Raw genomic sequence first — 14423 nt, 5'->3', positions numbered from 1 at the left:
CTTCTTTATGTAAATGCAAATGGTACAACTATGCGTGCTTTCAGAGAGGGGGAATTTTGTATTCAGCTGATTCAGAAGCTGTTGATTGCTCTGAGGATACAGAGCTGCTGTGGTGTTGAATGCTATTTGGATCCCAAGATTTACTCAGTTTGTATCACATGGAAATGTGAACAGGATGAGCGCTTAACCTGAACTTATGGTCAGACCCAACATTTCTAGCGCAAACAAAGGCTGTCGTTATCTGCACTCTTTTGCTCTTATTCTCTGTTCCGAAAGATGTCCAAGACCCTGTCTTAATGCAAGAAGAATATGCTCTGGTATGTTCTAATTATCTGCTATGAAACATATGGAATTGTAATAATAATACAGCTTAAACTTCTGTGGTAACCATACAATCTCTTCATAGTCTAAAATTGTGAGAGCCATTAAATAGAACGTGTACAACTTCCCATTCCCATAGGCAGGGTAATCTTTTGTCCGGATAGGCTGAACTCTGCCTGGAATGAGAAACAATACATTCAACATGATTCTCTTAAGATACTTTGATACCCTAGAAATAATCATTAAAAATTAGGGCTAATTTTTAGAAGAGTCTGATGAGGCACAGTATCTATTCTGATATTCTCTCTGACACCAAGTAGTAGATATATTCAGCTTTATCAAAATAAAGAAGTGAGATGAAGACTCAAAGTAAAGTTGTATGTTAATTGATAATCAATTGTTAATTGACTTTAAAATAAGACCTTATTTTTAAAAGTGTAAATTGTTTTAATAAGGAATTTGAAAAAGATTTTATTGTATAAAGTCTTTCCCACTAAGTACAATTTCAAGCTCTAACTTTCTTAATTAAACAAATTCTTACCAAGGTAGCAACAAAAAACAATGACTATTTTTATTTCACATAAACTAACGTACACACAACACAGACCAGCCTTTAAAGACAAGAATTGCTCTTCAGGAAGAGAAAAGACTGACAAAGTACACATTTTCAAAACTTCCTTGGACCTTTTGCAAGAAACATCCAGTGTCCTGTGATGGCACATGTAAAAGAGCAATGAACAATCCTTTTGAGTATTGCTTTCTCCTTGAACCCCAGAATTAAAACTTCAGAACTGAGGAGCAGTTATTTTTGAAAAGCACCTCTCTCTCTCATCTAACTGAAGTCCATAAGCAAACATCTAGGGTTGAAAGGATTCATCTGATGTAATTAGCAAGAAGCAAGGAAAGACAATTTTTCCATTATAGCTATCTTCAAGAAAGTAGAGGCTTGTTGATTTGCCATACTTTCATTGCACACTCACACATGAACAAACACATTTGTTCTCTCTCACATATGCACAATACAGGAAAATAATTGATTTAAGTGCTTCAGTTGAGACTTTTCTACACTGAGGCAAAACAGCAACTCTAGAATAAGGAACAAGATGTATACATTCAAGTATTTTCTAATTATTTCCCTGCTGCACTCAGTATATATTTGCTTATTTTTAAAACATTTTTCTACTACTGTCCAGCTCTCAGCTTCTCTTGAAGTCAGGGGATTTTAAGTGGTAAATTTAAGGCTGCTTTTCATCATACACCTGTATGCCTCTTCCAAGCAGAAAAGACAACAGCAAAAGGAAGTCAGGAAGACTAGTAACATCACGATGGAAGCAAAACTAACTAGAAGATAAAATAAAAACTGTAATAAATTTAAAACAAAATTTTTTGTGAGTTTAAAGTTTTGATAAAGAACAGTAACACAGAACAGCTCATGATCACAAAATCAAAACAGGTAACTCACCTTCCAGGAGGAATTCCTCTCTTTGTAAGATCTATTCGTACTTTCTCTCCCACATGTCTATAAACCTCTACAATGGCTAGTACGGCAGCATCTCTCACCTGTGGATGCAGAGTTTAAAACTGTTAATTTCAGGATTACAGAAACCAAAACACTGGCCGACAACCCACTAATCTTCCAGTTTCTATAGACCTGCATGCCAACTCGTTTCACAAAACAGCTGAAACAATGAGGATGGAAGGGAAAGGAAATACAACTGTTATTTCAAGATGGTATTTGTTCCAAGTTAGAGCATCTCCAGATGGTAAATGAAAAATCCTAGAAATAATAGCTCTAGAGGGAATTTCTGGGATTGACAAAAGAATAATATTTGTAGGGAAAAAAAATGTACTTTATTTAGGACTCTAACACAGTAGGCAATACTTCCAAAAGTTAGTCCCTGCACTCAGTCTTGACACTTCATCTGGCTTTCCAGCAAGGCCCTTCTGGAAAACTAAGGACCTGATTGCCCACAAGAGAGGGCCTGAGTGATCAGTGTTTTATTTACTTCCTTCAACAGGAATTACGTGCCATCACATAAGCACAACGAAGGCAGTAAGACAAGACAGGTGAAGAGGAAAGACCAGTTAAAGCAAGGAGATGGAGTGCCTCTTTAAAAAATTTAAACCACAGTCATCACAATAAAAACTGCCAAAAATGTGTGTTGGTAAATGCTGTTATTCTCTATAAAGAATTGCTGGAATGACTTTAGTATTGTTCTTTGTAACAGTTCAAACTAAACCCACAATTGCTCTATCAAGATATGAACTACATCTTTACTAATGACCAACAAACAAGACAAATTCTTAACAGATTTTCTCTGGAACAGAACAATGCTATGCTATACAGAGGAGACAAGGACTTCGCTGCACCCAGAAAATAAGACCTATCTTGTTTATTTGCCCATCTCCTACCAATGCTGCCTTCTTTCTTAGGTATTCTTAGTCTTTTCTCTCAGACTTAACTTCAGGTAATTGAAGAGAGATCATATCCATTTTCTATTTGAAGATTTTTTGTAGTCAGATGTCACCATTTTGAACCGTATCTTGATTTTCTCTGCAGATGTTTTTGCTTATTTAACTGATTTTAACTACAGTCCTTGCATGTGCTCAAACACCATTTGGGTTTCATTTAGGAAATTATTACCTTTCCTGCACATGCTAAGGTTATCTTTAGCAAGTTTGGCTGACTATTACAGGCAGGAGCTCTTTCTGGAGGTAATTCTTCCTGTCAATGTATTTTTTTTTTCTTTTCTTTCACCATCTGCTCTAAGAAACAACTATTTTTCAGTAATGACTAGTTTCAGCCTCTGAAGACAAAACTAAAGGGGCCAGTAACTCACAACACTGCTGCCTTTGCAAATCTACTTTCATCTTCCAATGGATGGACTGATTCAGAAGAAAATGGGTTTATTGTTTCTCATGGTAGAAAACAATGATGTGTTGAATACAAGCAAGCCTATCAGCTTTTCTTAAATGCCTACATTTATTTTGCTTTCATTCCTCTGTCAAAGTATAGCTGTTGAAGCACCAGTAAGTAATGCAATATCCTCACCTGACTATTCGAGTCACCAAACGCTGTACACAGATGTGGTACCAACTTGCTGAGGATTAATGGCTGTGCACCGTAACTTAAAAAAAAAACAAAAAAAAAAGTTAAATACATTTTTTAACAGAAAAACAGAAAATACTTTATGCAGAAGCAAACTTTTAACTTAGCATATAAAACCCAAACTTACATCAATCAATCTCCATTCTCTTATACTAGTCCTTTATATATTTTAAAATAAGATAAAAATACTATACTTTTAGTCTTCCTTTCAGAAAGCTCACAAGTTAAGTCGTTTGATTGTTCCCTTTTGTTAATTTAATTGAATCAGACAACCCAAAGTATTAGTTTCAGAGAAAAACGACATTCAGAAGAAGGATAGAACCCTTACATCTCCATAGAAACAGAAAGCTTACATGTTTAAGGTAGCAATAAGACACAAACACACTCCTTCTCGGCATCGGTAATTCTTGTGTTTAAAACCAACAGCAAGGCGTTCCCAAATGTACTATAGAAACAGAAATAATTGTCTTTGGTTACCAGGAGCACAATACAATGTAATTCTACCCATATTTTATAATTACATGCATAATGGTTGCAAAAAAAATAACAGAAGAGAGGTTCACTGGAAAAGTAAAGGCACTTCTCAGATAAAATTAAGTTATAAAACACACAGATTATTCCTACGCCAAAAACAATTTCTAAAACACTTCCTTCAGGAATCTAGCTGAGTATTTTTATTGCCTGAGAAACAGCTCTTAAAAACATACAGAATTGTTACAGTTAACACACACAAACCAAACATTAGCATTACAAACTACTGACTCAAGCAGAAGTTGCTATATTCTTTTTGCTACACATTCTGTTTCCCTGCCAAAATTTCCTCTCGTCCATTTTAGTTCGTCCTTATCCATACCCCTGCTGTCCACTTCTCTCCTACTTTTGCTTTAAATTTATTTCTTCAATTATTTCTTGCCTAATTCAGTCTAATTCCTTTGCTTCCATTTTTCATTCTGCTTTCGTTTCTCCTTTTGTGCTGCCGCCGCTTCCTGCGGTACGACTCTCTGTCTCGCTAAACCCTCATGTACCTTCTTGCGCACTCGTTTTTCATTGCTTGCCTTTAGCCCTCCCCTCCTCAGTTTATCTTTTTACCTTTCCATCTCCTTGTCGTTCTCTAGTTGGACGTTATACAGTGTAAAAAGCATAAAGGTGAAGCTTACGAGACTTGGGATTCTCAGTGGTGTTTTTCTCAGTGGTGTTTCGGGGAAGATTCACCGTCTCAGACTGCAACTCGCCCAGCTGCAGCGCTGCCATTACAGCCCCCGCCAGCATCCTCGGGGAGCGTTGCTTAGTGATGGCTGCACACCGGGCGAGAGCACGCTGTGCAGCCTGGGCACCACCCTCCTTCCTCCAAACACACAGCAATTCCATACAAATCCACTAAAATGTATTTGGTACAAGTTACTGCAATCCTATACATCTTTTTAAAAAAACCCCAAACCTCACAAACAGCCACTGATCAACAAAAACAGGCAGCGTAAGAGCAGGGACTGCAGGATCCTCTTCATTAATGAGGTAGCACACATCATAGCAGACATAAAAAATTCCAATTAGAGCCTCGCTTGATCATTTTCTCCCATCTGTGGTTTCTTGTTTGTTTGTTTTATGCTTCATTACATTTAGAGAAAACAAACCTTAGACAAGCAGGATATGGCCTGCCAAAACTGCACAGCTTAACAACAAAGAATAGGATTTTATGGAAGAAAACATCCTTCCAATTAACCCACTGTCCTGGACAAACATGGAAAAAAGGAAATCTCCTTGCTAGGTGTACAAAAATACAGGTAGAAAGGTAACTGTAGAGTACTGAAACAAACAAAGCAGACTGAACTAAAATTTAGTCTCTCACTAAATTAACCCTACTTTAGAAACTGGATTCTTCTAAAGAGACATTCAAATAGCTGCTTAGAAATTTCAACTCTCAGAACTTGCTAGCAACACTCAGTGTCAACCTCCCTTTGTCCCATTCATACATTTATACCACCTGTATTCTTATTTTTATTGCCTTCCTGCCCATAACCAGCTACATCTAGTTCTCACTCATAAAAAAACCCAAAAACAAACCAAAAAACAACAAGCAAATCATACCAACAAAAAACCCAAACACATATAAAACAAGAAAAGGGAAATGACAGCAGGACAAATTAAATATTATTCAACAACACACTAGAAGAGACAAGATTAGCTGACTGGAAAGGAACTTACAAGGACTTATCCCCAAAAAATTATTCCACCCAGCTCTTCCAAAGAGATGTTTCCCTGACACAAAGGGAGCCTAAAATTCTATATTTCAGTGTTGGAGGCACAGGAAAGGCTTCTCTGCTTTGGTCCCTGCTGTGAGGATAATTGATGCTTTTCAGCCAAATTTTTAATGATACATAAGCTGTCCTGAGAGCAGACAACTGAAGCCAGGTTCCTCCTGCCCCAAGGGAGTTACCAGAAGAGCCATACCTTCTGTTATGTACACACACTGTTCCTTGGACCCCATGAACCTTGTATTCTTCTAGACACTGTGAGCAAGCTTCAAAGGGGATGGAAACTTCCTTCCTTCACCTCAGTGTACAGCCTAACAACTCTTCAGAAACTGAAAGCTGGACCAGTAATCTAAAACTCTTTCATGATGAGGGCCTAGCATGAAGCAACTATCACCACATTCTTTATCCACAATTGTTCAAATGAAGGTGTCTGCAAGATGTTCTGCTGTGCACATATCCAAATGTTATTACTGTAGAGGTGGCTGTACTTTCAGATCTGCATACCAGGTACTTGGGAGCATCTTGGGCACAGGAACTTGTCACTCCTGAACTACTTGCATGAAAAAATGCTGCAGTGTCTCTTTGTCAATGAATACGATCAAAACTAGATCTTGTAAAAAGGTAAAGGCATCTCTTTGTAGATGATGCTACAAGACTTTGATACCTAAATCCCAGTCAAACCTGTGACCAACCCATGTGAGAAACTGCCTCATGTTGCAAGGGAGATAAATATGTTTCTATAGTTGCCTAACACACTACCTGTTTTTCCCATCAGGCAGGCAGAGCCATCAAAACCAATTCTGCCACTGCAGATCAAGTCTGCAAAATCTTAGTCCCTTCATCCAAACATTCAAACCTCTATGTATGAATAAACCAAGGCAGACATCAGCAATCAAAAGAACCCCGTTTCCATTCACAAAAAATAAGACATTCCTTATTAACTTTGGCACTTAAAACTTGGAAACATATTTTCTTCATAAATTAAAAACTCAAATAACAGTTCCTACTGACAACCAGGGTCTCCAGAGTTCCAAATAACATCATTGCTCAAACAAAATAATCCTATTAAACAATCCTACATTTTTCAGACACGCACAATAGAAATGCAAGATTTAGCACTTGGAAGCCACATAGTGCCAAGAGCTGTAAAAAGGTTTGCTTAACTCAAATTTCAACCTAAGATGATGAGGCAAAGGGAAACTTATCCCCGTCTCAGTTTCTCCAAGGCTCACACAGTATGTTTGTCATACATCTAGAAAGCCAGATTTTCGAAGTTAGAATGCATGATCTCAACTACAGGACTACTCCTACATGTTCAAGTACAAAGCTAATTTTAAAATAAATTCAGAGCTAAATAAACTTATTTATTCTCATTATGCAAACTCACATCCAGGAGGTTGCTTCAAACATGCTCGAATTAACAAAGTCCTGCCACATGACATGAAAACACCTCAGATTTTTGCTATAATATACAAAAACTGCAGAACTGCACTGTGCCTATTTTCTATCTTTAGCTGAACAATGCATCAGTGTCAATCCATTAAGAGTAACATTTACAGCACTAAAAGTCACTATAACATTGTGACATATTCAAAGTCAAGCCCATGCATAAGTCATAAGCTCACTGAAGGTCTTCATCTGAATCTGCAGTAAGTAATCATACCATGGGCGGTGCTGTTTGGTCCATCAGTTTCAATATAAGATTCTGTGCTTGCTCTCGAACTTGGTCTTTGGCATCTCCCATACGATCTATCAAAGGCAGGAGAACTAGAGGATATGGGAAAAAAGAAAGAAAATATATTAAAGAATCAAAAAAATGAAGATTTTCTAATATTTAAGGGTATTTCCTGAAACAGATTTAAGATATATCTCATTCAAAAATAAAATCGGATTTTAAGTTGATACAAATATTTTAAACTCTCGAATGTATTTCTGAGTATGTTACAAGAGTAACAACAAACGCATCGGACTGGAATTTAAGAAAATAGTATCTTCCAAAAGGCTAAAAAGAAAGCAAGTTTCCAATCTTAAAAACTGTATTAATAACTTTGATTTAGTCTTCAAAAAGTATGTCAGTAGCTTCTGAATATCTGGCTTTTCTGAAAACTAATGCTGGGCCTGGTAAGCAGGAAAGAATCGGAACAGGAAAAATTGACTATTTTAAAATCAGTGGGACATTGCTGTTTAATTACAAAAAATTTGGAAGTTTTAAATCCTCCTACTCACACAGTGTATCTTCTGGAAACTCAGCCTTACTTCAGTAAAAGTATCGGTAAAAGTTACTATTTTAAAACAAGTGTCCTCAAATAATATTTAACTAAAACTGCATGATAGCTGATGATTTCACATCCTAAAAATCAGAACTTACTCCAAATGAAAGGCCTTGCCAATTCTTTTGCTTGCTTATCCAGAGAGAAGTATGTAATTACATCTAATAAATTCATGTCACGATATTTAGGAAGTCTGAATGGACGCTTACACCAGTATTGTGCAAGACACCCTGCTATACTGGTTCCCAGTCCTCCACCTGGAGCCCACGCACAAGCTGTGTGAGATTCTTCCCCCTCCCCAGTGCTTTCAGTGCCAGTTTTTAAAAACAAGGGGTGACAATGCTGAGCGTGCTGCCTTCCCCTTCCCTCAGGAAGTACAACTGACGTGGAGTTGGTGGAGATGTCACCTCCTGCGCGACAGTGCTCTGAACTTTACTATGAGGATGCAAAACACCATCTAGAAAAAGCAGCATCACATGCTAACAGGAACATTTACCTGTCAACAGCTCAACCTTCTGCAGCAGCTTTTGTTTCTGACCTGATCCACAGTTTTCTAAGAGCTACAAGTATCAGTCACATAATCTAGATGGAATTTAACACAGACCACAATACCCACCCAGCCCATCCTTCTGCTCCTGCACTCAAGTTAAGCTGGGGCTGAGCTTGCAATTACCATGCCATTTACTCCAGACTTCTAAAACCAGCATAAAGTTTACCTTGAGTCCTTTGGAAACTTGCTCGTATTCCAACAAAGAAAGACAGAGTAACAGCTAAAAATCACCTTTTATTGTGTTTGGTGTTACACTTCTGAACACACCTGGGAGTATTTTACAGTTACTGCCTGATCTCTCAGCTGCCCACTGCTATAAAATTAACTTTCCTGTTCTATTCACAGAAGAAATAACTGTATCATCTTATTTTTTGAAAGGGAGATCTGAAAGAATTTTAACTGTACTTAATGATTTTATAGTAATAACTAAATAGTAGTGTTGCCAGCAAAAGAAAAGAAACAGAATCAGTAACTCGGGAAGCCTCCTCAGTCCTCTGCTCCTACATTAAAACTAGCAGCCATTTCTGTACCGTGATTATTACTGACCAAATACACTGCTGAAGCTTGAACTTCCCCTCCTGCTGTATCTGAACATTTTCTAATTGTCCTAATCTGAATCCTTAATTCTCCTGGCTCTGGATATTCCATTGACATCTTTAGCTACCATTATCAAGTTTTTGTATTTTTTGTTCATCTTCTCTTCCCTTTTTCCTCTGAATAAATTATTACAGTTACCTTCACTTTACAGTTTGAAGAGAAGGGTTTGGGATTTTGTTGTTGTTGTTTGGGGTTTTTTATTCTTTTCTTTTGGGTTAAGGTTTTTTTGTTTTGTGGGTTTTTTCCATTTTGTAAACACAGAAGAAAGATCAAGAACTCAAGAAGTGAATTTTGGGAGTGCACTGACTGCACTTTTTAGCTGACTTGTCCCCTAAATTTCCAATCACTTATATACTTACTGATTACATTTTTCTTCCCAACAATATTTTGAATTGCTCTCTTCAGCACTTTTAAACCGACCTTTTGCCCATACCATACGTTACTGGTGAGGTCTGGCTATGTTAACCTGACAGCTGGGCAGCTGAAGGCAACTCTTGCTGTACAGAGAGGGGAACAAACACAGCACTGAGAAGCTGTTCCAGTGGATGGAAACACAGCCAGTGCCAGTCCTGCAGGAACACGGCTCCTTTGTGACTAATTAGCACACTGACTCAGCTGACGGAGCTGCAGATACCAGGGCTCCGCTCAAATCACTAAGACAAGTACAGAGAACAGCTACTAGAAGCTGCTGAACAAGTGGTGAGGTCATGGAGTTAAACAAAGCGATGACACAGCCTGCAGATTTCAGTGCGCGTAGCTACTGAACACACCAGCCTTTGCTGCTCACGTTGCTCTGAGAGCGGGATGACCTGCTGTGGGAGCTGTTTAAGGGCCCAACTGTCTGCAGGCTTCACTTTACCCCCCTGCCCCTAAATCTCAATTTTCTGTAAGACCCCATTATAAGGCATGATATATTCTGTTTGAATAAGACAAATGAAATTAGGCTGTTGAATGCTGGCAACCACCAGCTGGTTTTCAGTTTGGTATTTCATCTTTTCTGCCAGAACAAGCTCCAGCAAGAAATCATCTGAAGTTGGTTGCCTATGGATGAAGTTTCAGAGCGCTCAACCAGAAAGGGATCTCCACCAAACATATTTCAATTTTAATTCCAAACACTTTCATAATTTTTTCTCCAAGTACTATACATGTCTAGGGAGAGTTACAGTGAAAAACAGCTGAATTGTGTTAGCTGTCCTTTCTGTGAAAGAGTGGGAAACACATCTCTGTAGCTAAGAATTCTGACATTTCATAGAATGGTTTGGGTTGGAAGGGACCTTAAAGATTATCTAGTTCCAACCCCCCTGCCATCAGCAGGGACACCTTCCACTAGACCAGATTGCTCAAAGCCTCATCCAACCTGCCCTTGAACAATTCCAGGGAGGGGGCAGCCACAACTTCCTTGGGCAACCTGGGACACTGTCTGACCACCCTCACAGTGAAGAATTTCTTCCTAATATCTAATCTAAACCTCCCCTCTTTCAGTTTAAACCCATTTCCCCTTGTTTTGTCATTAATTGCCCGAGACACTGAAATCCATCCCAGCATCCTGTTTTGCTGATCACCCTTCTCTTTTCCCTACTCCAAGCCTCCTGGCTTTTCCTTGCTCCTCTCTAGTCCTGCTCAGCCAAAATCACAGAGCACAAGGAACTTCCAGGTTCTCAGAAGAAACCTCAGCTAAGCCCAAAGCAGCAGTTACAGCTGAGAGTCAGAGATGACAGCGCAACACAGGCTTCTGCTCTACACCACGATAAACCAGTGCTGTCACCAGAAGGCAGCAGTTTGCCTACTCACTACCCCAACCCCTGCTTCCCCCTCACAGCCCATACCACCCGTTGTACCAGTATCTGTCTGTTTACAAGGTGAGCTGAGAACATACTCAGACTTCAAGATACACACGTCAATCAAAAATATGAGCTAAGAGGTATGTTGGAACTGAGACAATAGGAACAGCCTGTGGAGGTTTTGGCACCTTAGGAAGTATCTGCTGAGTGTTTGTGCACTAAGATCTTTATATAAAGATTTTTACCTTGGCCAGCTTCAGGGAGGTTTCTATCCCTACCAGGAATAGCTGAAGTCATAGTTGTAAATACAAGGGCACCCTTTACCAAAAAATCAAGTCTCTGCTGTAGAGGATTAGAGCACAACTACATCCCAAAGAATGGATAACCAGAAAATACATCGCTAAGAACAATGCTTCCTCCCCGACCCCAACTTCATTCCAAATACAACTGAAATTTTAAATTTTATATGCTTTCTCATCAGCATTAGCAAATTAGCATCCTTCTTTACGCTGCAGTGCAAATATATACATTTGGTTGTTTCAGGCATCAGTCTGCAAACTAAACTATTTCAAATGCATGTTGGAGTTAAAAGAGAGGTGAGGAAGGAGAAGCAGGACCATGCATGAAGGCAGTAATGAAAGTGGTAGTCTGCTATCAAGTTACCCAGCAAAGCAGAGAATTTGTCACATTTGTTATGGATTAATGCATTCCTTCTGTTTTATATATTAACCTTATCCATCTTACTTCTTCTGTTGCCTAGTTTCTTTAATTAATTCAAAGATATTTTGGAAAACGTAATAACATATGACAACTTTCTTCCTTTTATTTATTTCTGCTGAGATGCAGAGAAACACTACACTAAATTTAGGAGGCAGTGATTCCTTTTGCAGTTCCTGGTTATTTTTTGCAGAGCCAAGAAGCAATATAGTCCATTCAATTTGTCTTTTTACCACACTGTAGCATATTGTCAAAGTTTCCTATCACTACCAGTCACTCCTGAATTTTTCCTCTTAAGATTTCTACATTGTTATATCGTGATTTTACAGGCATTGATTACTGAAGAAAACTTAATGTTAGTAAAAATATTCCATAGCACAGATTAATTCTACCAGATCTACCCCAAACCAACCTGCTATTTACATCTGAGCTGCTATTAATGCCTTTTACCTTTCTAAGTGCATAATAGTTACCTTGCTATTACAACCCTAACAGAGCCCATTATCCCATCAGGTTTTTTTCCACTGTTTGTCCTCCTTCTCTTGGCTCGATAAACCAAAATAAGTTTTCATTTATACAAACTCACATTATGATTTTATCACCACTAGTTGGACAGTAGATGCAAGTATTAAGGCCAAAACCAGCCTAGAGAATCAGAGGACAGCCTTGAGAGATTTAATATTTACATCCCCTACTGGGACTGAAGATGATAAACAAGTAAATCAGAAGTCAGTGCCTAGAATGGCATCCAATGTATTTTTTAAAATCCTGAGCAGCTTAACTGCATGACCCCTTGCAGCAAAGAATGCCATAGGTAGCACTAACAACCTCCTTTTGTTAAACTTTAACAAGAGTTCCTTCTGTTATGACACAAACATGGAGCTTTTCAGTTTGTATTATTGCTTACAGCTCCCTCTCTATTCCTTCTCTTGACCACTTATACCTGCTTTTTTTGTGAGTGCCCATTTTGTGTATCGTCTCATGGGCAGGGGGATTGGACTGGATGATCTTTCGAGGTCCCTTCCAATCCCTGACATTCTGTGATTCAGTGATTCTGTGATTTCTACAAACCACTTTTAGATAGTCCACGCCTGCTGTACTGCAAAGACTTACAAAAAAAAAGCATTAAGCAAATAAGAATCTTTATCAAGGAAACAATATCAGTGTTGGCAAAAATTCTGTTACTAAAAAGTCTAACTTCTTGTCTTAGACATCAACAGAAAAGGCTTTGAGGACAGACACAGATTAAACCTAGACAGCAATATCTTCTTAGCTTTCTCAGAAACCTTGCCAGTTCAGGCCACAGCATTAAACAGCTGCCATCAGAAAGGAGGGAGGGAAACAGCTGCCTCTGCAATTACAGCAATCTTTGTTCTTCTGGGGAAGATGCACAGGAGAGAAAAGAATCCCAGGGAGGCTCTGACAGGGTCAGCAATAGGGCTGGTCTGACAGACCCACATGGCCAAGGGCTACTTCTCAGCACAGAATCATTAGCAGGCTCTCAGAGAGGGCCTCACCGCTCCCCTCCTCAAGATAAAGTCCAGTCCAGTCCACAGTAAGTTTAATCAAAAGCCATCTCAGACATTAATGTGCTTCTTGGGGTCTCTCCAGGAGCTAAGAAAAGCAATAATGGGATTTATCTCGTTAACTCTTCATCACCAATAGTGGAGGGAAAAAAATACTTCTTTTTTTTTTAATATGATATACCCACAAATCTATGCACGCAATCCCAGTCTCAGGAAACATGAAAACTGAGCTTTCAAGTCCAAAGAGTTTCAAGGGGTGTATTACACCAGTAAGAAAACCAGAAGGTAGAAAACAAGTGTCCACGTCATCTTCTGAAATTTCACAGATCTAGGCTAGTTTTTTTACAGAACTAGGATTAATTAGAACCAAACAGAATCCAAGGAAGGCTCGGATGTCCCTAGTCTTATTTAATGGCACTGCATCTCTAGGTGTTCACAGACAGCAAGCAGATGGTACTCTAAATCACAGCCTCTCTCTCAAGCATGGATCACTTCAGGTAAAATCCATTCCCACTACTAATAAACTCCAGTGCTAGCCAGCCAGGACATAAAGAGCTTTAAAAGGCTGCACAGATTTTAACTTTTTTTTTTACTAAAGCTTTAGGGATTCTATCACCAAGATGAAAAAAAGTCACAGCTTAAATCAGCTATGATCATTAACTATAGAGTGACCCAAAGAAAATTAAGGATTTTCTGAGATGTTGCAGGAAGTTCATCTTTTTGTTAAATATGAAAAATATAAAAGCAATTCAAAACATCTATTCTGGAGAAAAAAAAAAAAAAACCAAAAAAACACCACAAATATTGGAGTCTCCTCTAAAAGCCTTTTCTCAAAAAAAAAAAAATCTTAAAAAGAGACTGAAATATTCAGCATTTTATTGTTTAAGAAAATCCTACAACACATATCCAACAGCTTTTCCTGAGGTCAATAAGCAGTAAAAGGAAAAGGCGATGCCAGACTTGCACTTAACTTGTATTTAGATGTAACGAAGTATCTTTGAGTCAAGACTTCTCTCACATAAATAGAAAAGCTTGCTTTACATTATCTGAGCAATTCAATGTCTTGAATTACTTGATTTCATTTCAAAGTTTTCTCTAACATCTGAGGTCGACACAGGCCAGATGATCTTGAAGGTACCTTCCAACCTAAATTATTCCAGGTTTTATGTTTAGGTATTCTGCAAGCATTTGTAATTTTGAATCCTACAGTAAATTGTGCTATTAACTCTCAACATTTAAATGAAATTAATAAAAATGAAAAATAAGAATAAAAACCATTCAGTCCATAAAACCTGAAGAT

At 38.3% G+C, this 14423-nt stretch overlaps 1 protein-coding gene across 1 annotated transcript in view; it reads right to left on the bottom strand.

Moving 5' to 3' along the window:
- Positions 1–393: 393 nt before the first annotated feature.
- Positions 394–14423, bottom strand: part of LOC104518798 (CLIP-associating protein 1) — a gene marked incomplete at its 3' end in the record, with an annotated part of 35145 nt that continues 21115 nt past the window's right edge. The window contains exons 3-7 of the mRNA XM_010163280.1: positions 7346–7449; positions 3784–3875; positions 3374–3449; positions 1784–1881; positions 394–550 (exon numbers count right to left, since the gene is read on the bottom strand). Coding sequence (XP_010161582.1) covers positions 394–550; positions 1784–1881; positions 3374–3449; positions 3784–3875; positions 7346–7449 — 527 coding nt within the window. The remainder of the gene's footprint in view (positions 551–1783; positions 1882–3373; positions 3450–3783; positions 3876–7345; positions 7450–14423) is intronic.

Source organism: Antrostomus carolinensis, unplaced genomic scaffold (assembly GCF_000700745.2).
Source record: "Antrostomus carolinensis isolate BGI_N321 unplaced genomic scaffold, ASM70074v2 scaffold15582, whole genome shotgun sequence".
Lineage (NCBI taxonomy): Eukaryota > Metazoa > Chordata > Aves > Caprimulgiformes > Caprimulgidae > Antrostomus > Antrostomus carolinensis.
The sequence above is the reverse complement of the archived record's forward strand: the minus strand, read 5'-3'. Positions and strand labels throughout refer to the sequence as shown.